At 47.3% G+C, this 24,700-nt stretch overlaps 1 protein-coding gene across 1 annotated transcript in view; it reads right to left on the bottom strand.

Annotated features, from left to right (window-relative positions):
• DLGAP2 (DLG associated protein 2) overlaps positions 1-24,700 on the bottom strand; it is a 459,183-nt gene that overhangs the window by 253,033 nt on the left and 181,450 nt on the right. Inside the window, exon 4 of the mRNA XM_040242864.1 lies at positions 9,817-9,849. Within this exon, the coding sequence (XP_040098798.1) occupies positions 9,817-9,849 (33 nt within the window). The remainder of the gene's footprint in view (positions 1-9,816; positions 9,850-24,700) is intronic.

The following is a 24,700-nucleotide window of genomic DNA, read 5'->3' as shown; positions in this document are numbered from 1 at the left end:
ATTTATTCAAGGTCTACAGGTTCTAAGGGGAGAAAGCTGGATTTGTTTCAAAATCAGTTTAGTTCTAATCTTTTATTCCTAATTTATACTCTTTCCCCTCTTTTCACTTATTTTTATTTTGTACATTTATCATTAGTTTAATTTATTAATTAGCCTGGCCATAGTCTGCCTAAACTGCTATCGGTTTCAGAAAGAGGTAGAGGATTTATGAACCTGAACAACAGGAAGTGGGTCAGCCCTGGTCACAATTCTGAACAATTTGTTACCATTTGCCTTTGTCGTCACACATCTCACAGTAAGACACTGGGTTTCACTAAACTGAAGGTCAGTGATGTGTAACATCATGTAAACCAATCTGATGTCCATGCAGAGTATCTAGAAAATAGAACGAGACATTAGAAGCTAACAGCTCTCTCTGTAGACTGTGTGTGTGTGTGTGTGTGTGTGTGTGTGTGTGTGTGTAGACACACAACTTGGAAACTTTTCAGCTGCGAACAGCAGGTCCACAGGGTCAGCTTCTCATCAAAGTTCATGCTTTGATCAACAGGAAGAAGCTGGACCACTAGCCCCTGATTCCTGGCCCCACTCTCCTGTCCCTGGAGGCACACACTGTGTTTCTCTCCAGGAAAGTGAGTAACTTTGGATATAAGGCAAGAGCCAAAAAAGGCATGTATTTCAACACCTATTTTTAAGGGCAGAGCCAACGATTTTGTATCCTGTTAGTTAATGAAGTTCAGATGATCAGTAGTCACATCCATCAAAGGCTCTCCCTCGCCCACCGCGTATCCTACTTTTATTTCCATTTCTCGTCTCAGAGAAACACGTTTCAGCACACCGAACGCTCCTGACGACTCCTCTCATTACACATGGCTGAGCATCTCTGACACTCCTGATCCTGCTCAGGCTACACAGCCCTCACCTGCACGTCATTTCCCATGTTGGTGAGACGAGGCCACTCAACGTTTAGGAAACAAAACCACCCGTGGTCCATAGGTGGGGCGGGGGGTGGGGAGCGTTCATGGTCAACAGAGAGCAGAGCTGAAGGGAAGACAGTGTGTCCACAGTGGGAAGGGAGGGGCCGTTTCAAGAGGGAAACGTGGGAAAGAGAAGTGGAAGAAATCTACCACCTGGAGCGTACCCGAGGGCCAGGCCTTTCCTGAGCACGCTCGCCAGCCAGGAAAGCAGTCACCTCCACGCACGTTCTCTCACAGGACCCCTCAGGGATCCCATGAAGGGAGAATCGCTGTTAGGTCAACATTTTTAGGGTAATGAGTCAGACATCTAGTTTGCTTTCTCGGTTCCAAGACCACTGGTCTGTCTGTGACACCACAGCAACTGTTCTCTTTTTAAAAGCACTTGCAAGCATTTTGCTAACTTGTAAGTCCACAGCCTGAGTTCTGGGTCATTTGGTCACAAGATTGGCTGGGGAAGAACACAGAAATTCTATGTTGAAAGTTTACCTCCAAGGTCATTCTACACTGATAGATACTGGGAAGGTTCAATAACTTGTTATTCATAACATTGGTAATGAGAGGTAACCATCAGAGAGAAAAGCAAAATTATGAATATATATTATTAATAAAAAACAAGGGATTCAGTGAGAAGGGTTTCTCATCTCTGTCAGTCACTTAAAAACAAGTAACTCCTAAAACCCAGCCAAACTGTAAACACAAACTTGGACAAGTATTGGAGAAAGGTCAACTGTTCGACCTTGACTTCAAGTCATATCTTCTGTGAATCACTTATGACAGACACTGTGGACCATGATGGATAGTCTTTCCAGCACATTCTCAGAGCTCGTCTAGCTTGCAATGCCTTCCAGCTTTCCTTCCTGGCACCCAGTGCGGAGTCCTGGGACTCAGTCAGTGCTTGTGAAATGCAGGCAGGAAAAAGAAGAAAATCCAAGAGAAGGCAAGGATGAAGGCACAGCACAGTCGCCAGAGGAGGGCAGACAGCGTGCGAGAGTGCAGGTCGCTGTCCTGGAGCCCCGAGGCCGAGCCATGACTCTGCCAGTCCTCCTCTTCACCTCCGTCCATCTGAGACGTGTCTTGTGGCTGGCAGGGCCTTGCTGCTGCTCTGGGGACCCACTGGAGAAGGCGGATTCCAAGGCTGGTGGCACCAGGATGGTCACTGAGCCCTGAACCTACTCCGCCCGAAGGTCCAAGGCACAGAGACGCTCTTCCTTGTCTAAAAACATCTCAGCACTTGGCACCTGGCACCTCAGAATGAGATTCCCAAAGGGCTCTCACAACGTTTACTGATGTACAGTTCAAAACTCAGGCTCAGAAAATCACAGGAAAAGAGGTGGAGGGTGGAGATTATGCACCCTCTGCATGGCCTCATTCTCAGGGAACACAAGCATTCACTTCTCTCTTCTCTGGAGCTTGAGAAGACGGAAAGAATTTTCTTGAGGACACTGAAATCTCATCAGATCAACCAAAAGGCAACCTAAATGGGGGTTATTTTATCCACTGTGGATCCTGAGACCATATGAATAAGATTCAAATTTTAAAACAAAGTTCGTGCATTCCTGATGGCAACATTCTAACAGGGAAGACGAATATCAGAGCCTGCCCTCATGTTAAATTTCTCCTTATCCATCCTTCCCAGTATTGCAGGGTGGTTTATTATGAATTACTAGGAATACCTCTGATTTGACTCTTCTCAGCATTCAAGTCAGAGAAGGCAATGGCAACCCACTCCAGTACTCTTGCCTGGAAAATCCCATCGTTGGAGGAGCCTGGAAGGCTGCAGTCCATGGGGTCACTAAGAGTCAGACATGACTGAGCGACTTCACTTTCACTTTTCACTTTCATGCATTGGAGAAGGAAATGGCAACCCACTCCAGTGTTCTTGCCTGGAGAATCCCAGGGACGGGGGAGCCTGGTGGGCTGCCGCCTATGGGGTCACACAGAGTCGGACACGACTGACGGGACTTAGCAGCAGCAGCATTCAAGTACATATATTGCATGTGCACTTTCACGTCTCATTCATGCTTCAGAAAGCAACAAACTGGCATAAGTTTACTGGCAAGAAAATAGCACTTTACCTACACATAGAAAACTTGAAATCTGATATTTAAATTATCCAGTGACCAGAAACACAGAATATTTATTTATTCTTTGAGCAAAGTAATGAGGTAAAATTGTTTCAGTGCCAGCTGAATGCCTAAAACTCAGATATTGCATAATCTAAAAAAAAAAAAGAAATTTGCAAATTAGGGTTCATTTGTGCATTTTATATCATTCTGCATAAATGCATAATTGTGACAGTCTCAGACACCAGATGGTGTGTATAATTCATATCCATTTTCACTCTGTTCTATTACACATAATGGCTGTGGCTTCACCTCTGAGTCAAAGCGTAACTTATACAACTACTTTGTCGACAATAAGACCAGACACCCTAACAGTCAGGAACATGGGCTTTTGGGGGGCAGAGATGAAGCGACAGGGCTCCCGTGCTCAAAGCACCAACAGACCGGTGCTCGGCTCCGAGTCTGACACGCACTGAGCTGCAGCAGGAACCCCGAGAAGAAGAAGGAGGCAAGGAAGGCTGAGAGGAAGCACAACAGGGCACAGAGGCGTCCAGAGGGTGAGTGTCTGCAGGTGATGGAGAGCACCCGGAGCACCAGCTAGTCCCTGAAGGCTTTTCTGGACTTTTCTACATTTAATACAAATATATTGCAAGTCTCATTTCCCTGTACACATGAAACTAAGCTCCACGGAGATAACAAATGGCAACCAGTCCTGTGTGTCCCATGATCTCCCTCCCTCCTCATCTGACACACACACACAGAGTCCCCACCAGCCCTTCTGCAGCCTGTCTGTGCACTCCTGCAGTTCTGTGTTAGGATGTAGGACCAGAATCCAGAGGGTCCATGTGTTAACTCACAGCCCCAGGGAGGCCAGGCAGAGATGCTCTGCTGAGAGAGTGTGGCCCAAGGAATGTCTGCTCCTCTGGAGCCAAGAGGGTCCTGGACTCCTGCAAACATTTCCAATAAAAGCTCAGACTGTTTGGGCAAGCATGTGCTGTGGTCACAGAGCCACAGCACAGAAGAACTGAGGTCAAGCAGAAGACTAAACCTTGACCTCGGCCAGAAATATCTCCCTTCAGCAAACAACAGACAGGGCTCCCAGCAGGGATGCTGGGTGCCTGGGAAATGCCCTGGATCCTCTGCTCTCCCTGGGGACCAGCTCCGTCCTGCAAGATTCTGCTCAAAAATCGAGGTGAGCGTTTCCCATCGGATTCTGGATCTGTCAGTTTCTTGCTGTAATCCTTTCTCTTCTTGCTTCTTTTTTGCATATTTGAGTCAGTTCTACTGTTTAAGCTTCTAAGAACTGTAACTTTTTATCGTTAAATACTTTTATTGATGTGTAAAAACACCTGAGTTGCTTTTCTCATGTATTCTGCGTTATCTGAGCCCTTTAGTCTCTCCCCTCCACCCTCTCTTCCATGTATTCTGTTACCTGAGCCTCCCCACCCCTCCACCCTCTCTCGCCTCTTCTGGTGAGATTTCTGTTGCATGTGTGGCATCTTCTCCACTCTATTTTCTCAGAAATGGTCGGTTATTAGTCCATTTAGCGTCAGTCTTTATGATGGGAAGCCTCCTCTTCATCGTAGTCTCTGGCTATACGTAAGATCACTAGTTCAGCTCGCATATTCTGCAGCTTCCCTTTATAAGATGTGGGCATGCCTTATTTATTGTCTTCAACACTGGGAGTCTGTGGATCAAGAGGCAAGACCTGCTGCTTCACTTCTGGGAAAACCTCAGCCTTCCCTTCGTGAGCAAAGCCTCATCTCCCCCTTCTCCTTAACCGCTCACCTACCTCCAGGCGCCTGCTTGTGCTTCTCGCAGCCCTCCCCTGCACCTGCATTCCTGTCTCATGTCCCTTCCCGAGTCTGTGTGGAGCTCTAGTTGATGGCCTCGTATCACTTTCCTAGTCGGCTCTTCCCTTTTCAGCTCTGTCAAATCCACTTACAACATATGGACACGGCAGCGAATTTCAATGACATTTCTTGTTTCCAGACACACTGTTTTTATAATCTGTCCTTGTTTTCATACCAGATACTTCCTTAACTCTGGCCTCTTTTCCTTTTGAGAATCTATGTAGTAACTTTAACCCTACCCAGCACCTCTGCAGGCCTGGTGATGTCATCCTTCTACCAGGTTTTCTCACCCTGAAGTTTCTTTATATGACATGTAATATTTCACTGTATGTTTATCTAAAATGAGGCTTATTTTTAAGTGGAGAAGGAGTTCCTGGAGCCCCATTTTGTCAAAGATCCTGCAGATAATTTGTGATTGGAATCGGCCACAGCAGTCAGGCTTGGACAGAATCCTAAACGCTTCTGCTTCTAGAACAATGTCCACATTAATTTCACCACATGGACCTCTGACTCAGCTCATGGGAATCCAGATTTCACATCCGTGCCTGGAGTGTGCGTACCATTGGTGACTATGTTCTACCCATGGCTGTGGAAATATGATAACCTTCCTTCTGTGCTTTCTCGGGCGGATGTTCTCTAGGCCTTCTCTCACAAATGGGGACGCTCACTGAGCTTCTGGGTTTCATTCCCGGGGCTCAGCCCCAGCATCCCCCCGTATCGTCCCTACCCTCTGCGCCTTCAGCCTGCACGTGCAACACGCCTCTTCTCTGACCACCTCCCATCCTTTCGGGGTTTACTGCTCAGGGGCCACTGCCTTGGGACTCATGCCCACCCTCAGATTTATAATCCCCCCCCCTAATTCTTGGGACCTAAGCGATTCCCTTGCTTTCTTTCATTCTATCCAGTTCAACTATGTGCTGAAAGCAAATGTTGATAAAATCATGCAGCGACTTTATGTCTGTAGCGAGGATGGGATGTCATCCACGCTTCTATGCCCCCATCATAAACTTTTATGAGGAACAGTATTCTCTGTCTTCCCCTAGGCAGTGTTTTCTGATTTCCACTATAACACAAGCCATTTTAAGGTCCTGGAAGACAGATTGGTTGGAGCAGGGTTCTGTTTTCTCTCACAAATTAGGTGAATTCTTCAGTTCCTAAGCAACACTAATTTTTTCTAGAGTGCCTGGTGCATGTGGAGAACTTAATAAATGGTGGTTATCTTCCACTAACCATCCAAGAAGAACAATCAGAAGAAAATAATTTTTATCTAAAGCATACAATTAAAAAGCTATGATCTCAGAACCAGAGGGGCACTGGTTGTTGCTATTTGAGAACTGACACCCCCATTTCTGCAGACGGGGGTAGGGGCTGGAAGGGGGTGGAGAATGCTTCTTTCTGAACCCTCTGATGCCCAGTTATCTAAAAGCAACCTTATTATTTTCCCTAATTGTTGAGAGGCCTTAAAATCTCAGGATGACACACTCTCAATTAAGGTATAAAAATAGTGTGGAAATTTCCATCGTTTATAGTCACTAGTAGGGAAAATCTTGAATATTTGCACTTAAAAAAATCAAGAATATAATAATACAAATACAGGGAAAATTCTTTTTTGTTTGTTTGTTTTTACTCAGGGGTTATGAAGGGAGAAGAGGTATTCTGGACTCATTCTATTTATAATAAAACATTGGAGTGTATATGTTTGTCCAAAATTCCAGTAGCAGTATGCAATTTCTGTTTTTAAATGATCAAAGTGAAAAAATATTCAGATTTAGAAAGAAAATCTCTCACTTCAAACTTTTTGAGATTTCCATTTTTAACTTTAATCTTGTTTCTGGATTGGCATTTCTACAAACGTTTTCCCAGTAATCCGATGTATATGCCACCACAAATGGTCCACTGCTTTGAAGTGATCATATTAAGGCCTCTATCACTGAAAAATCTTTTTTTCTAAAATCCATCATAACATTTTTGTAGCACATTCCTGCATGCCAGATTCGTATCATGAGAGCCTATTTCATTCCTTAGTTTTAATTGGGTTAAATGACATAAATGTAAGACACTGTCATTACACTAGAGCGGATTTCAAATAAGTTCTCCTCGACCCTACCAGGCATCAGGATCTGTCTTCCCACCTCAGAAAATTTCTTAGGAAGGAGACCAGGTTGAACCACAGAGTGTAAACAAACAGACAAGTCCATGAACAAATGGCTATGGTCCCACCACGGCCCATAATTTTCTTGGTGGTCTTGTTAATAAGCAAGTGGTAACATGCATCTGTCAATGATGTTTGAAAACCACCATATACCCTAAATCATCTCCCTGTATTACAGTGACGGATTATATCATACAAAACCTTCAGAGAGTCTTTCAGTGTCAAGGAAACCTTAGAAGGTGACCTTGCTATATGACATCCAGTTACTTCCAAGGTCTAAATGACAACAGGAACCACTAGGAAAATGACACAAGTTGAGATGGTCTAATTTATTAAATTAAATTAGTGTAGAAAATTATGTCAACAAATAAGATTGCTCTTAGTAAATTTTAAACTTTTTCTCTTTTTGGAATGGGTCCCCATTCTGGATAGAAAGGAAGATTTCAGTAAATAACAATAAATTCCGTTAAACATCCTCATCTCAGAAAAACATAGTCATCCGAATTTCAGAAGCCTTGCGATGTAGAGAGTGTAAGCAACTGGCATGTTCAAACTGTGATCTGCATTTTAAACGCAATTAAACTTTCATGGTCTCCGGAAAGCAGGCCTCCGCAGTGCAGGAGCCCACAGCCTCCAAGTCCTGAGGTCCACGGCCTCCCTCAGCTTGGCTCCCAGTCTCACTGGCATGACAGACACTATCATCTGAGGCAACGCTAACTGTTCCGTCTGGATCCAGGAACTGCTCTCTCCCAGAGAACTCATCATTAAAATGCAAATAGGTGTTTCCCACTTGACTGGTTTAGTGGTGAAACACTGTTCACAGCCCTGACAAGAAAGGGAGCTCCATCAATTGATGCCTTAACCTTCCAGGTGTGATGAGTGCATGGGCCCAGATCTGAGCCTGACATCCTGCCGCCAGCCACTGGCTCTGATCCTCGCTCTGCAGCAGGCTTACGAGTTAACTGATAGAAGCTGCTGAAGAAATTACGAACAAAAAAGTTGATTTCAGATTCTGCTCACTGCACCCAGCCAGCCCTCACTCAAACTAATTACTTAAATGATTTTAAAATGTATGAATATTCATATGATCGTGCTTTTCAAAAATAAAGCACAGCTGAGGCTTTGCCATCCAATCTTTCCTGGTCTCTGGCGTGGAGCAACCCCACTTGCGTGGCTGAAACCCTGAAATGACTGTGAGAGGGGAGGAGTCCTGCGAGGGGTCAGCCCTGGTCCCACGGCCACCTGGCTGCAGCCTGAGACCACTCTGACCCTCAGGGCCCCTCCAGCTGGATGACTGGGGTCACTCTCACACCAAGTACTCTGATTAGACACCCATAAGCCCATCTGCCCCAGAACAAAGACAGACGCATCTCCCCTCCCCCAACAGGTCTTCCTGCCGGGCTGACAGCGCTCCTGACCTGGACCTTGGGCAGCTGGATGCAGCCGCGAGCTTGTGCTGGTCGGGCAGGCCCGGGTCTGAGTGTAGGGCTGGGCCTCTGCCTGGCCCTGGCCCTGGCTCCACCGAGCTCTGCTGCCGGCCAGCTAGGGCTCATCCACTCCATCCTGCCCCAGAGCATCCATGGAAACACCGACACCCCTCGACCCAGCGGATTCCAGACGACACGTGTGCTTGAATCAGTGCTTCACCCCTCCCTGTGCACCAGGCTCCGCTGACTCCACTCACCGGCGACAACCCCACGCACACACCGTCAGCCCACGGAACACAGACGGCGGCTCACGGCAACATGGAGAGTGAAACTCAGCATGGGTTTGCAGACACCACCATGTACAACAGCTCCATGCTTCAAGACTCCTGCAGTGTGTGGCACACACTTCCACAAACACTGGGGGCGCAGAGGACAAGGGGGTTAGATGGGAGGCCCAGGCATGGGCTCGGCCCATGTGGGGAAGACAGGAAGAGGCTGAGACAACAGGAAAAGACACAGAACACACTGGAGAACTCCACCTGTCACCCCTAGACACCTCAGGACACCCACAACCCACAGGACCCCTGACCCCCCATGACCCCTGGCATCTCCGAGGTTCCCACATCACGCAGATGAAACCCGCTCCCAACCGTCATCAGGGAGCAGCTGCCCCAGGACCTTAAACATTGTCTGACCCTGGAAACACCAGGCCCCAGATTTCACGTTTCCATAACAGTGAAGCTTAAGACATCAGCATCTGAGCTACCCGCAGCTCTGTCACCACAGGATCCTCAAACAGCACAGGAGCAGCTCCAAACAGCCCACAAAATCCAGGTAGTGCAGTGCTTGATGGAATTTTCTAGTGAACCCCTTGATCATTCTTTTTTCAACTTGTGGGCAGACACCTCCTTGGTGGTGTGATCCCATGCGTGGATGGAAGCCCCGTGGTGGGGGGGACACGCCACACGCTGCTGGGGGGCTGCTGCTTGGACCCCACCCTCTCAGCTTCTGACCCTGACAGCTAGGAAGGAAGGGCTCCCAGAGGCCTTTCATGTGAGGCCTGTTGCACAACAGCTAATTTATCTCAAACCCATAAAACCATGTCTCAAACATTTCTGAATCCACATCCAAATGCTGTGGTCTGGGAGCAACGCCAATTCTCCTCTGGAGACAAGCATCTCCTGCCCGCTGCCTGTCCCATGCTCGGTTCTGATTCTTCTCCTCACTTTTTCATCAAACACTGCAAAGACCAGGCTATGGGTCTGTAACCTGCCTCCGACGGGCTCCCAGTGTCCATCATAGGACATGGTGTGCCCACCTGAGGCTCGTGGGACAAGGGGCACTCACCTTCCGGCTCTCCGCAGAGGGTGCACTGTGACTCTGCAAACAGAACAGACAGAGATGTTGGTCAGTCCCGGCTCAGCCACAGACTCAGACTCAGTGGCAGCCTGACGGGCAGGCTTGCAACTCGGCCGCCCCGGCAGGACAACCGGCTCTAACCTTGCATCTCAGCAGATTTTATTGTAAAGAAACCACTGTTGCAGGTGTTTTACATGATACAGGTTTTAAATGACAGCAACTGTGTCATATGCATCCGCACACACTATACACACGTTCACAGTTGTATGTGACTCATGTTACTCAGCTGAAATAACAGCAATATATTTATCACTTAATTTTAATATTGAAAACTTTATTTTGATTACAACTCTGTTAGATCTCTCAAGCACAAATAATTATGAGCAAACATATAAGGTTGTGTTTCAGTAAAAACACTCAAATGGACAAGTATCGAGTGCTCATAAAGCAGGCCCATGACTGGCACCAGGCTCTGCGGGAGGTCCCAAGATTCCCGGGGACACCGCCACGGGTTGCACCTTAGCAGAAGGCAGGCACCTGTGGGCACAGTAGAGGCAGGGCTGCGGGGCCGTCCCCCCAGACCTTGCACAAAGGGCCTCCTTTTCCAGAAGAGCTGCAGCCTGGACAGCAGAGCCGGCTGCACACAGGACTCCCAGCCCTGGGGTCTCTCCCCCTCCCCTTCCCTCCAAATCCAGGCCCAGGGGAAAACCCCACAGGGCAGATATAACACCCCCTCCCCAAACAGAGGCCAAGGACCCACCGTGAAGGAGCCCACCCTCCCCAGCTCACCAGGAGCTCCTGCAGCCCACCCTCTGCACGCTGTGCACACTCAGCTGCTCCGTGTAAGTGGGGCCACCAGCACTGCCTGCATTTAGGGATGTCCCAGGCCCCAGGGGCTCTTGTCACCGTGACAAGGGTCCAGGTGGCCCATCGACAGGGAGGGGAGGTCACCACTGTGCGCTGCCAATGGGGCGGGGGAGGGGCAGCAACAGGTTAGAGGGCTTCGCGCCCAGCCCCACCCTCGACCCTGACCCACGCTGCCCCTGCTGCCCTGGAAGGGACCAACACCAGGTTTTTACTTGGTACAAGAATCATGCAATGATAACTGAATTCGCATCAAAACTGACCCACAAATTCAAGACATTCTTAGTGGACTTCATCTCCATCCAGGTTATTATGTTGTATGCGTTCAAAACTATCCCATAAGTTGAAAGCACAGTAACAGCACGATGATGATGACGATGGTGGTGGCTCAGTAACTGACACCCTCAGGGAATTCAGATTCCGTGAACCAAGGATCATTCTTTGGTTCAAAGAACAAGTGGGGAGACGGTATTAGTTGAGCCTGTGGCATATTAACTTCTCCAGAATGCAAGTCTTAAGCAAATGCCATTTCAAATTCGATTATTAATGCATTTAGGCCTTAGCCTTTAAAGAATTGTTTCCAGCAAGATCATAAGAATCTGTCATCCGTGTGTCACGCCCAGGACATGCAGTGGCCGGTTTAGCACTGTGTGCACGTCTGACAGGTTCTTCTCCTAAAGGTCCAGCATGGCCTTTTGCCATGAGCCGCAGGCACTGGTAACAAGAGGCAGTGAGGTCCCAGCACGTCCAGCAAATGCCTCCTGGGGCAGCCAGCCTGAGTTGGGGTAAACAGCTCCCAGAGTATTTGAACCCCCACAAGCTGGAGGGAACAAGCAGACGCCGGGAGTGCCGAGCCTGTGTGAGTGGGCATGCTGGTCAGGGCTGATCCTCATCACCAGGGTTGTGACCTCCAGATGTTACCACCTCACCATCAGAAACACACGCCAGAATGACAACTGACCCCAGATGGTGACCCAAGTGGAGAGCGGGTCATGGACCTCACTGTGATGACACCTACTCTGAACTGCAACACTTACTGCCTCTCCGAGCACCTCAGAACCATGGCCCTGGGACCCCCCCACCCAGGGATCCCTACCTTGTGTCTGGGTACAAGGGCCCATGACACAGGGACAAACCCCATCAGCGCTGGGGATTCGCTGGCAGCTGGACACATGGGGCGGATGAGCACACACGGCAGCACGGGCACACGCTTAGTCTGTCCTGCCCGGGGGTCCTGCCCGAGCTCGCAGAGAAGTAGCTAATGCAACACGTCTCCCGAGCAGCAGCGGGGAGGCTCTGGAGCGGGAGGTCCACACATGAGCTGTCTCCCTTCCCAAGGGTGCGGGTCCACAGACTTGACAGGATCCTGGACACCGTCAGCTCACAGGACGCCCACGTGAGAACACTGACACTCCCAGAAACAGATGAAGACCACCGAGTCCACACCTCCTGTAAATTCCCTGTCACCTCACAGGAATACCTGCCCCCCAGTTACCCCCCATCCTGTCCTGCGCCCTGTGTACAGACAGGAGGAAGGCGGCCTTCGAGAGGCCGATGTGGTTAATGTCACAGAGGCTGGACAATGTGTGGTGAACAGCAGCAGCTCAGAGGAGCAGAAACCAAGGCTAGGCTGTGAGAAACTTTCCAGGAACTTACTTGGCCAGTGAACTGGAGCACTGGGGCTTCCCTGGCCAGGGGCAGGGAGGGACAGAGGCACCAGGCCCAGGCCCTGAGGCCCCCGTTTGGGAAGTCGTAGGAGAGGCCGCAGCTCTGGAGGGAGCGGGATGCTCAGGGCTCATGTCGCGGCAATGAGTGGACTTGGGGTGAACAGGTACGGCTCATGGGGGCTTTTGGGGGTCGTTCCTCCCAAATAAGAGGGACCTTCCTCTCCTCCCCAGGGCTCAGTCGGCAGCAGGAGGAGCCATGGCAGAGAGAGAAACTGGGCTCACTGGTCTAAACCATGAAGCATCTTAACTGAGGCAGTCTGGGGAGGGGCAGGATGGTTTAGGGATGAAGGGAGGATGTAGGAGGGTGGAAAGAGTGATTTGGCACCAGGCAACACAACAGAGGGGGTGCAGCCTGGGCCCCTGACCATGGGCTCAGGGGACCTAGACCCTGGGGATGCTGGGCTGCTGATGGGCTTCATGTCACTTGGGATTTGCTGAAAAGCAGCTAATTCACAAGCAAGTGTGGATGCGGATACTGCCACTCGGGTGAGGGGCTTCTCCGACTTGGGGCTGCGAGGTCTGTGAAAGCCCTGACCCTCCAGCTTGGTTTCCCATCTGGTCCTCGTCCAAAAGGTGAGTTATGCTGCTGCTAAGGTAGATTGAACACACACAGACCAGGCACTGAGTGGGGCTTTGTGGGTGAGGTTCTGGCTTCGTGTTTTCAGGCTTCTGCCTCCCTGTGCTCAGACATATCCCCAAGCCCTGCGCCAGCTGATCACATTCTGGAATCCCGTGACAGGAAAGGTGGGATCCCGTGGGCCCACGGGATTCTGTCTGTGTTATCACCTTCTTCCCCAGACACCCCCAGTAAAGACTGCGGCAGTGACGAGGGAATAACGTGATGCATTGTGAGTTCATCATCATTAGTGCAGTGTCTCATTTAAATTAGGAGACGACTACACTCACATATGCTAATTGACACGAGAGAGAGAAATCTGTCCCGCTCCAGGTGCACTCGCCTGTGCCCACGCTGCAGGTCTGGCCTGCTGGAGCTAGTTCGTTCTCCTGTGCGCGTGCACACGTGTTCTCATCCTTCCATGGAGAGGGGGGCCGGTGTGAACCCAGTAAGTGTTCTGCAGTGGAGCTGCTTATCTCAGGTCTGTGAGTGAGTCAGTCACCTCCTCCGTCTCCCACCTGTCCGCCCTTCTCAGGAGGTGACCCAGGGGTGAGCTGACAGCAGCTCCCCAGGGAGCCCAGGGGGGGCAGCTGATGCTCAGAAGCCCTGCAGGTGCCCTGCCAAGCTCGCTGGCACAGACCCGCGAGGCCACCAGGGCTGCAGGCAAAGCCAACTTCAAGATCACTAAGAAGAGGGCAGCCCTTTCCTGAGGCTTCTTCTTCCCATCAGCAGGAAGCAGACAGGGTCCCGGTGCTCCAAGAAGGCAGTCGGCCGGGGGCAGGGCTGCGCCAGAGAAGGGTGACCTGGGAGACCAGAGCTGGGGGCGTGGCATGAGCCAGGGGCGTGGCCTGGGCAGCGGGAGTGGCTAGGGCAGGGGGCGTGGCCTGAGGGGTTGTGTGACCTCAGCTGCTGGTGAAGGTGAGCTGAGGCATGGCTGGGGGAGAGGAGTGGCTTGGATTGGGGGAGTGGCCTGAGATGGAGGGCGTGGCCAGGGTGGGTGGGGGCGTGGTCTCAGAGGGTTGGGCCGTGGGCTGGGCCAACGGTACTCGTTGTGCCCGTGTCCAGTGTGCCTCCGCTCCCCCAGGCCGGGAGTAAAGGGGAGGCGAACCCTTCGTCTCCGAAGCCTCAGGACAGCTGGGAGTCAGGACACAGGATGCTCCGTGTGCTCTCATGGGGAGGAGGTCCACAGCAAGAGCCCCGCAGGCAAAACACCCCTCGAATGGAACCAGGCATGCTCTCCAGACACGCAGAGGGCACGGTGATATGGCGCTCACTCACCGGTGCACCGAATGGAACCAGGCATGCTCTCCAGACACGCAGAGGGCACAGGGCGCTCACTCACCTGTGCACTTGGGGTGATGCTTTGTGATTCAGGACAACATGGCTACATGGCAAAACATGGAGCAGCTATATGACACAACTATGTGCTGATATGATAACAGGACACACACACACATACAGGCATGACATGGCTGTATGACACCACTGCATGGTAATACACGTAACATACACGACGACACAACCATAGACAATCTGTGCTCGACGAGAGCATGACTGTAAGACAGCACAACTCACAATACCATGACAAAAGCACAGCGTGACTCTGGTCACGCAGGACAGGCCACAGCATGGCCCTACAATGACAGCGTGGCATACAGTAACACGACCGTAAGACAACAGGACTATCTGGGAACATCCCCTGACAAAACAGAACAGCTCAAGAAGCCTGACTATTCATCAACAAGGAACACATGAATAAGTCATAATTTGCTCACTCTATGCACTCTTGTGTACTAAAATGGAAAAACTCTGAAACATTAAAAAATAGAGAGTCAAGGGTTGAACACTGCATCTTCCAATTACGAAAGCATTGTCTTTAATATCATTCAACAAATATGTATGGAGAGCCTACTGGGTGCGAGAATTTATGCTGGGTGGTAGGCACTGATAATATTATACTGTGACACGTGGTTCTGTGTATTCATAAATGTATGGGGAAGCCTAAAATGGTAAACAGCAAATTTCACCAGAAGTTATTTCTAAGTAATAGCAGTATTCATAAATGTATGGGGAAGCCTAGAAGGGTAAACAGCAGATTTCACCAGAAGTTATCTCTAAGTAGGACCAGCAGGAGGCTGGTCCTAGGGGTTAGGTGGGAGACAGACAGGATGAACCGAGTTCTTGGTGAACGTGTGTGAATTTGTAATTGGAAAGGCACTCTTTAAAATGCACACAGGTTAAGAATAAAGGAAAACAATATTTCTGGCACAAAGTCCATCTATAAATATTAGCTGTTAATATTACCATCATCTGAGTTTGTCTTTGTTCCAATTTCAAATATACAGGACACAATTTGCCTATCAAAGGGGGAGCAGTGGATTCTACTCCCAGGGCTTGTCCAGCAGGGAATGATGTCATCACGTAAATCCTCCTCCAAACCTCGCACATACTGGTCAATCACCAAGTGTTAGGAGTGCCCAGGGTTGGCAAGATTAACCTGGGTTTGCAGGAGGAGCAGGACTTGTCTAGATGGTGGAACCCCTGCGGGGAAGGAAAGCACACAAGTTTATTTCTAACCATTTTCGAAATACTTTGTCAAGGAGATGACTTCTGTGTGTAGAGTCTCTCACCTGCTTGGGAGCCACATCACCTGTGAGCTCACATCTCTGCTCACCTCTTTCCAGCTGTCAATGCCCACCCCCCCCCCCAATGCCATGGCTGACTTTGGAATGTTTCTGGGGAGCTGACCTACCCTCCAAGGCAGCTTGATTTAAGGAAGTTAAATGATTTCTTAGAATCTCTCAGGAAAAACAGGGTCCTAAAGATTATATTGTAGCCCACCAGGCTCCTCCATCCATGGGATTCTCCAGGCAAGAATACTGGAGTGGGTTGCCATTTCCTTCTCCAAGATTATTCAATTCAAATGCATGCTCACTGCCAGGCAGCGATGCGCTGGGATGCAAAGTGATCCAAGAGTAAGTGTTCCCAGTGTAGCACTGACAGGCCACTCTATTTTCACATCATTTTTATCTATGAATTCAATGCTGCTTAGGACTTCAATCTTATTACTTCCCAGGACTACTGAACGCAAGTGACTAGATTATTTTTCTTTTTTAAAATTAATTTTTATGAAGTACAGTTGCTTTACAATGTGGTAGTTTCAGCAAACTGAGCCAGATATATGTATGAATATCACCCTTCTTTTTTGGATTTCTTTCCCATTTAGGTCACCACAGAGCACTGAGCAGAGTTCTCTGAGTTGTACAGTAGGTTCTCATCAGTTATCTATTTTATACATGGTATCAATAGTGTATATATATACTTCTTTCATTCAGCCAGGAAGACAGATGCCCAAAGACCTGAAGGCATTCTCCTCTGGCTGATCGTGTGGGCAAGGTGGCTGTAAGGACCAGGGATCTATTAATATTTCTGGGTGACAGATGCTCCTGAGATGCAGCCGTGACACCTAAGGATTCTGGACATGGGAGGCTCCTGCCATGTCTTTTCTCAGCATTGACCAATACTCAAGGGTGCAAGCAGTCCTCTCCCATCAACTCCACTGTCTTCATAGAAATGGCATGAAGATGCTATGCTAAACTTAATTTTGTGTTTTCCAAGGAGCTGCCCCAGTTCAGTCTCTTCAATATCACAAGCTGCCACAACAACCTCTCTCCTAAAAACATGATGTCCCCCAGGCCCTGCTCTTGACCCATTGCTTGTCTCACTTTTCAAGGCTTCTTTGGGTGAGTTCACTTAATTACATGACCTGAAGGACCCGTCATGTATGCTGACAACATGTCCCAAGCTCAGATGCACAGACCCAGAGCTGCTGGTGCTGAAGGCCCCCTGGCCCCCCAGGTGCCTGCTTCCAGCAGAGATGCCACTCCCACCATCTGGACCTGGACAGCCTCCTGTGTTTGCCCCCTACCCAGGTCCACCCCACTGTGCACCAGAGTCCCCATGCTGGTCACGCTGTCACCTCTGCCCTGTCTGTCATCGTGTCTCGCACCCCCCCTGAGGACCAGCCTCAGTTGACACACCCCACTGACCAGGTGCCCCAAGGCAAACCACCTACCTCTTCCTATGGGCCCTGTGGGTCTTTACACTTCAGTCAATGGTTTAGGGGGGTTGTCTCCCCTCTAGCTGGGCTGTGCAGGGTCCACAGCTAGGCATTCCTTGCACTCATACCAGGTATTTCTCAGAATTAGAAGAGTCTTTGAAAATGGAGATTCATTCCTCCTTTGAAGAGGAAATCTTCCCAAGGTTTACACTGTATTATAATCAATCCCTATTCATCAATCTAACAGTATAAGCTGACAATCCTTAAGTAGTTTGTGCCACACCAACGACACTTACATAAATATTTAGTCATTCATTTGACTAATATCTCCATAGGGACCTAGTCACATATATATGCACACACATGTATACATGCATACTTAAATATATGAGTATGTATATGAATGCAAATATGTGTAACTACATAATATATAAATACAAACATAAATACATACATTTTTATACACATGTAATTATACAGATGCTTCTACTGTCTGTATGCCTTCTGTGCTCTGATTGGCACAGACACAGAGATGGACACATACACACACATGCATGTATGTGTTTGCACTGAGAATCCTTGTGATGTAGAATGGTATATTCATAGGTGCTCATAAGCATTTAATGATGCTTTGAGAAATAGATGTTCAGTCAAATGCCATATCTATTTCTGATAATCTCACGCAGAAAATAAATATTAGCCTCGTGGGACATGACCTATTTTATCATTGTCAAACTAAAGGAAATTTGTATGAAATACCGAAAGAACCCAATAGTCTGCAACCCTGTGACAACACAGGAGACCCAGGATGGGCACCCCAACAGGAGCCCCTTAGTAACGAGGGGTCCAAGGTTGCTGCAGGGTGACTTTCAGTTCCCTGAGCCGTAAATACCTCCACTGGAACCTTCTGTAACAAATATCCTTGCCCTGACATCAGTGCGTCCTTAGTTTGTCCCAAAGTGTCAGCAAAATAGCACTTATTTTGAAGCCTCTTCCTTTGTTTGTGGCAAGGTACTCATCTATTACAGCAGGGCTCACAGGAGCTGATAAGCGAGGCGCCGTTCAGTATCATGGACAAAGGCGGCTCCTTATTGTCAAGTCTGGGCTCATTACTCAGGCTGCCACACAGAAAGAGCTCCGCTGCAAAAGTTAGAACACCCTTTGCCAGGTGGTGGCTGTCACACTTCAGCTCCACCTGAATTGGTATCTTCTATTTTTTGACTTATCATAACCTATTTTCCCCCATTTCTGGCATGTGCATGCAGTGGAAGAAGTTGAAAGGGAGTTAAACCTACCTTAAAAAAAAGTATAGAGTCTTTAAAATGTTTCTGAATTTAGCTTGAATTTATTTTTCAAAGGGAACAAGTCTTTGTGATAGTTTAGACTGTGTAAAATCTCTCTCTAAATTGGAGCCAAACATAGCTACAGTGCAAGTCTTGTCACCAAATCTGAGAAGCTGAATGTGATTTAAAATTTGGGTACCCAAACCATACTCCATGCTGCACCCCAATGCACAACAGTGTGAGTGGCCCCACAAATTCAGGGCATCTGCATGGTGAAGAGGCTGAGGAGGAACAGGTAACATCAATAGAGAGGAACAGAGGAGGGGAAGAGGGGCGGAAGTCTGAGCAGTAGCTGGTGATCCAGAAGCATCACCACTTCACCTTTTACTTTTCATGAACACGATTGTGATTTAGTAGGAAAACTATTTCTTTACTTCCAGGTTTTATTGAAAATTTCTAGGACTCTTACATTTTTAGGTTAGTTCTCTGCTTCATTTACCAGTTTCACTGGGACCACTGCCTGAACACTGAAGTGACCAAATGCTATGCAGTGATGACCAAGTGTTTAGAACACACATAGGAGTCCTGTTCATAACACACTTAGAATATTTAGAAGGTCAAATGTGTTCATTTGAATTGAAAGGTAGTTATTGATAATATATAAGTAACAGGGACAAATTTCAACAGAAGTTTCAATGTGGAAATTAAAAGTGTTCTGATTCTGTTAATAGGTCCATTTCCTAAATGATAGAGCCTTCACCTCTTAGCACCTCTTAGCATGGAACAGAAGCACCTACCCTCCAGTTTAAACCAGAACCACACTAGACCACTGCATGCTCACAGACCAAGTCAGGACCCTTCACCCGTGCCCTGTAATGCTGGGGGACAAAGTGTATCCTTTTGCTCCCCCTTTGAAAATGACCACTCATTCTTTTTCTTTAGTGATTTTTTTTTATGATGACATGTCTATTGATACCATTCGTGTACCATACAATTTTCCCACTTAAACTCAATTCAATGATTTCTAGCATATTTACAGAGTTTCACAGCCATCACCACAATCAATTTTAGAGTACTTTCATCCTGTACCATTTAGCAGTCAGCCTTTAGTCCCTCATCAACTCAGCCCCTGGCAGTCACGCCACTAATCTAATTCTGTATAGATCTGCCAATTCTGAACACTTCATGTAGATCAGTTCTATGACATGTGGTTGTGATAGGTGACTGGCTTCACTTAAAAGACTGTTTTCAAGGTTCATCCATGGTATAGCCTGTCAGTACTTTCTTTTGTTTGGTTGCTAAGTAAAAGTAATATTCCATTTAATGGATATACCATGATTCATTTATCCATTTCATTATGGGCACTTGAGCTATTGGTATTTTGGGCTATTATGAATAATGCCTCTATAAACATTTGTGAACTGGTTTTTGAGTGGACATACATTTCATTTCTCTTGGATATGTACCATGAAATGGAACTTCTGGTAACAGGCTAATCCTATGTCTAGCATTTTGAGGAAATACCATCCTGTTTTCTAGTTCAGTTCAGTTGCTCAGTCGTGTCCAACTCTCTGCGACCCCATGGACTGCAGCACGCCAGACTTCCCTGTCCATTACCAACTCCCAGAGCTTACTCAAACTCACGTCCATCGAGTTGGTGATGCCACCCAACCATCTCGTCCTCTATCGTCCCCTTCTCCTTCCACCTTCAATCTTTCCCAGCATCAGGGTCTTTTCCAAGGAGTCAGTTCTTCACACTAGATGGCCAAAGGACTGGAATTTCAGCATGAGCATCAGTCCTTCCAATGAATATTCAGGACTGATTTCCTTTAGGATTGACTGGTTTGATCTCCTTGCAGTCCAAGGGACTCTCAAGAGTTTTCTCCAACAGTTCAAAAGCATCAATTCTTTGGCACTCAAATTTCTTTATAGTTCAACTCTCACATCCATACTTGACTACTGGTAAAACCATAGCTTTGACTAGACGGACCTTTGTCAAAAAAGTAACATCTGTGCTTTTTCATATGCTGTCTAGGTTGGTCAACAAACTATGGAAAATTCTTAAAGAGATGAGAATACTACTCCACTTACTTGCATCCTGAGAAATCTGAATGCAGGTCAAGAAACAACAGTTAGAATTGGACAGGGAACAACAGACTATTTCCAAATCAGAAAAGGAGTATGTCAAGGCTGTACACTGTCACCCTGCTTATTTAACTTATATGCAGAGGGCATTAAAGGTCCTGGTGTGCACAGGTTTCGTTTGTGCCCACCAAGAGTCTGTTTCCGCAGTCCTGTGTAAGTTCTGTAATCAAATCCTACTGGTCTCCAAAGTCAAATTCCCTAGGGGCTCTCAGTCCCTTTGCCTCATCCCCAGGTCGGGAAATCTGCTGTGGTTCCTAGAACTTTCTTAACAGTGCCAGAATTTCTTTGGCATAACTGTTCTGTAGTAGTTTGTGGGTCATCTGCTTGGCGGCTGTATGGAGGTTAATGGCAGCCTCCTCCAAGAGGCTTAAGCCACAGGCTGTGTGACTAGGTCTCCTGCACCCCTGCCCCTGCGGTAGGCCACTGCTGACCCACACCTCCACAGGAGACACTCAAATACAGTTCTGGCTGTCTCAGTTGGGTCTCTGGGTCCTGGTGTGCACAAGGTCTTGTTTGAGCCCTCCGAGCACCTCTGGTGGGTCTGGGATTTGATTCTAAATGTGATTTTGCCCCTCCGACCATCTTGCTGGGGGCTTCTCCTTTGCCCTTGGATGTGGGGTATCTTTTCTTCGTGGGATCCAACATTCTCCTGTCGATGGTTGTTCGGCAGTGGGTTGCAATCTTGGAATTCATGCAGGAGAAGATGAGCCCACATCCTTCTACTCCACCGTCTTTCCGCCCAGTCCTCACAGCATTTATGAAGGCTTCCGTTTCTCCAGTCTCACCAGCACTTGCTGTTGTCTGTCTCTGATTACAGTCATCCTAACGGGTATGAAATGTGGTCTCATGATGCTTTGATTTGCATTTCTCTGATGGATACTGATGTGAGCATCTTTTCAACTGCTTATTTGCTCTGTGCTCATCTCCTTTGGAGAAGTATCAATTCAAGTCCTTTGTTCCTCCTTTTATTGGCTTATTCTCTCTTTTTATTGAGGAGTTCTTTGTAATGTCTACACATAAGTTCTTATATATTTAATTTGCAAACAATTTCCCTGTTTTGTGTGTTCTCTTTTCCCTTTCTTGATAGTGACCCTTAAAACACAAACATTTTTAATTTCAATGAAGTTCAACTAGTCTTTTTTTTCCCCTTCTTTGCTTGTGCCTTTGGCGTCACATCTAAGAAACCATTACTTAATCTAAGATCACAAAGATTTAAGCTTATGTTGTTTTATAATTTTAGCTCTTACATTTAGGTCTTCAATGCATTTTGAGTCAGTTTCTGTACATAGTGTGGTAGGGGCTCCACTTCATTCCTCTGCATATGAATTTTTAGGTATTCCACCACCATCTGGTGAAGTCCTAGTCATTCTTTAACATTTGTTTTAATTACCAGTCCTTCTAGGAAGTCAGCTTTAACTGCTCCATTATGAATTTATGCCCTCCCCCTCACTATTCGTGTTTTATTTCTTTCACATGGGACTTCAGAGGTGAGGACCTGCTCCCCACCCTTCATTCCCTTCCTCATTTAACAATTTCCCAAACATTTCATGTACTCACTGTCTTGCTGGCCCCACCAAGTACTGGGAGTGTCTTTTCAGGGGAAGGCAAACATGCAAGCAAAACAAAATATGATAGTAAAAAAAGGAAGTGAAAAATGGGGGAGTAACCTCTGAGTTTTCCAGAGGCCTGTGTGTATCAGGAATAGCTCTGCAGAGACCAGAAAGACTGAGATGGTGTTTGAAGCTTTGAGGGGGTTTTCCATTCCTTCCTTCCTTCATCCAATGTGACCTCTCCCCCAGGGCTTACCTTAAGTGACAGAGGTGTCTACAAATCAAGGAATCACAAGGATAAACAGAACACATGAGGCATGACCCATGCGCCCAAGGGCAGGTGTGAAGGCCCACACAGGAGAAGACGCCTAACTCTGTAAGCAGGGATGGCTCCTTGAGGAAGGAGCTGGAGTGACATTTAAGAGGAAATAAGATACGGAGGCATTGCAGGGAGAAGGAACATTATATAAGAAGCAAGTGCTGTCAGGTAGGGTGGGGGCGCCTCAGAGAAGTCACGGAGGTAACCAAGGCCCAGAGCCAGGTCCATAGTTGGGGCTATGGCCATGGGTCCAGGCGTTTTCTCCTGTGCCCACACCCAGGTCTGAGCAGGCAGTGTGACACAGTGGCTCGCTAGGGCCTTCCTCCCCGACCTGCACCACCTCCACTCTCCAGCATCCCTGAGACCGGCTCCTCTCCCCGCCTCTGCCTACCACCACCTGTGCCAGCCCAGCTCTGTGCCTGGGCCCCCAGAGCTCTGCCAGCAAATTAGATAAACTCATTAGTACTTCCATGTTAATTAATTTTCTGTTGTTTATATAAGCTATGAGATTTCTGTTCTTGTGATGGTCCCTTTAGGTAAGTTTATCTACAAACAAATTAAACCCCATTACACCAAATTATACTGGAATGTCAATCATCAGAGCGAGTCTTAAATGCGTGTCTTTCCCTGCAGCACCCTCAGAGGTAATCTCACACCAGAAAGAAACACCTAAAATAGAGGTAACACTGGTAATTGATGCATGCTGTCATATTAGAACTTCAAAAAGATTTATTAGAAAAGTCATTTGAACACTGTGACAGCTATATTTTTTGCTACACTCCTAAGTTGTGAAAATTTAATCACCAGAATTAAGAGTATAAGTAACACTAAACTTTAAAATTGAACAAGGCCAATCTGAGTGTTTCCAGAATTGATTAGTTCTCTACCACTTACATGATTTTTGCCAGCTTAAATCTAAATTGCACTGTTGCTCTGAGAAATTAAAATTATACAGTTAATGCCAGCATTTTCTATTAGTTAAAATAGAGTACTAAGTCCAATGTAGAATAAAAGAACTCAGAAGCTGACTGGTTCACACCCTGGAGAGAATTACGTCAGAGAACTCCCCAATAAACCATATTCTACCTGCTCCTGTGTCCATGTAGGTAGGTGTCCTCAGGGGCAATCGGTAATAACTTCCAGGAAGAAATAAATAGTACTTTAAAATTGGAGATAACTGCTAAACCCAGGACGGTAAAAATCCAGTGTTAAAGAAGTGTGTGCACTACACTGGTTATAAGCACTGTGTTTCACTTCCCGGGTGGCTCAGTCGGTTAGGAGTCCACCTGCAATGCGGGAGGCCTCAGTTCGATCCCTGGCTTGGGAAGATCCCCTGGAGAAGGCAATGGCAACTCACTCCAGTATTCTTGCCTGGAGAATTCCATGGATGAGCCTGGTGGGCTATAGTCCATGGGGTCACACAGAGTCAGACACGACTAAGTGACTAACTTTCAGTTTTCACCACACTAGTTATATCACTGTGTACTGACTCCCTTGAGAGCATACACGAAGCTCCCACCAAATGACCTGCTTGTTCTAAGTGATGAGTTATTTCTCATCATCTAAGATCTCCCTGCAGTCCATGGGGTCCCAAAGAGTCAGACATGGAGACTGAACAACAGCACAGCTTTTCCGTCAGCGACGCCTGACAACACCACATTCCTTAGCCATCCCAGCCAGACCCAGGTTACTGAACATATTTTTTTTCTCTTTATCTTTTAAATTATGAAAGTATGATAACACATTTACAGGAGACTTGGAAAATATAGAACAAAGCAACATATGGTTCCACTATATGTCACAATTATTTTTAAGTAGCTAAATAAAGATTTTTAATTGGAGTTTCAATATCAAACTGAAAAAGTAATAGAATGGACAGAAAAGTAGAATGTATTAACAGTAGACCTGAAAAGCACTATGAACCAATTCAACACAATTAAGATTTATACAATTTTCACACAACAGCAGGGTACAAATTCTATTTGAGTTCCCATAGACTATAAACAGGAGACACTGGATCCAGAGACATGAAACAAGGTGCAAAAGTTTCATGTTTTAAAGGTATTGAAATCATACAGAGTCTGTTCTCTTAGGACTGTGGAATTATGTTAGAGATCAATATCAAGAGATATTTGAAAAGGACTGGTGCTGAAGCTGAAGCTCCAATACTGTGGCCACCTGAAGGGGGTATACACCTGATGCTTAAAGGCAGGAGGAGAAGGGGATGACAGTAAATGAGATGGTTGGATGGCATCACTGACTCAATGAACATGAGTTTGAGCAAGCTCCAAGAGACAGTGAAGGACAG

Source organism: Oryx dammah, unplaced genomic scaffold (genome assembly GCF_014754425.2).
Source record: "Oryx dammah isolate SB20612 unplaced genomic scaffold, SCBI_Odam_1.1 HiC_scaffold_7, whole genome shotgun sequence".
Lineage (NCBI taxonomy): Eukaryota > Metazoa > Chordata > Mammalia > Artiodactyla > Bovidae > Oryx > Oryx dammah.
Note: the sequence above shows the minus strand (reverse complement) of the source record. Positions and strands in the feature narration are given on the sequence as shown.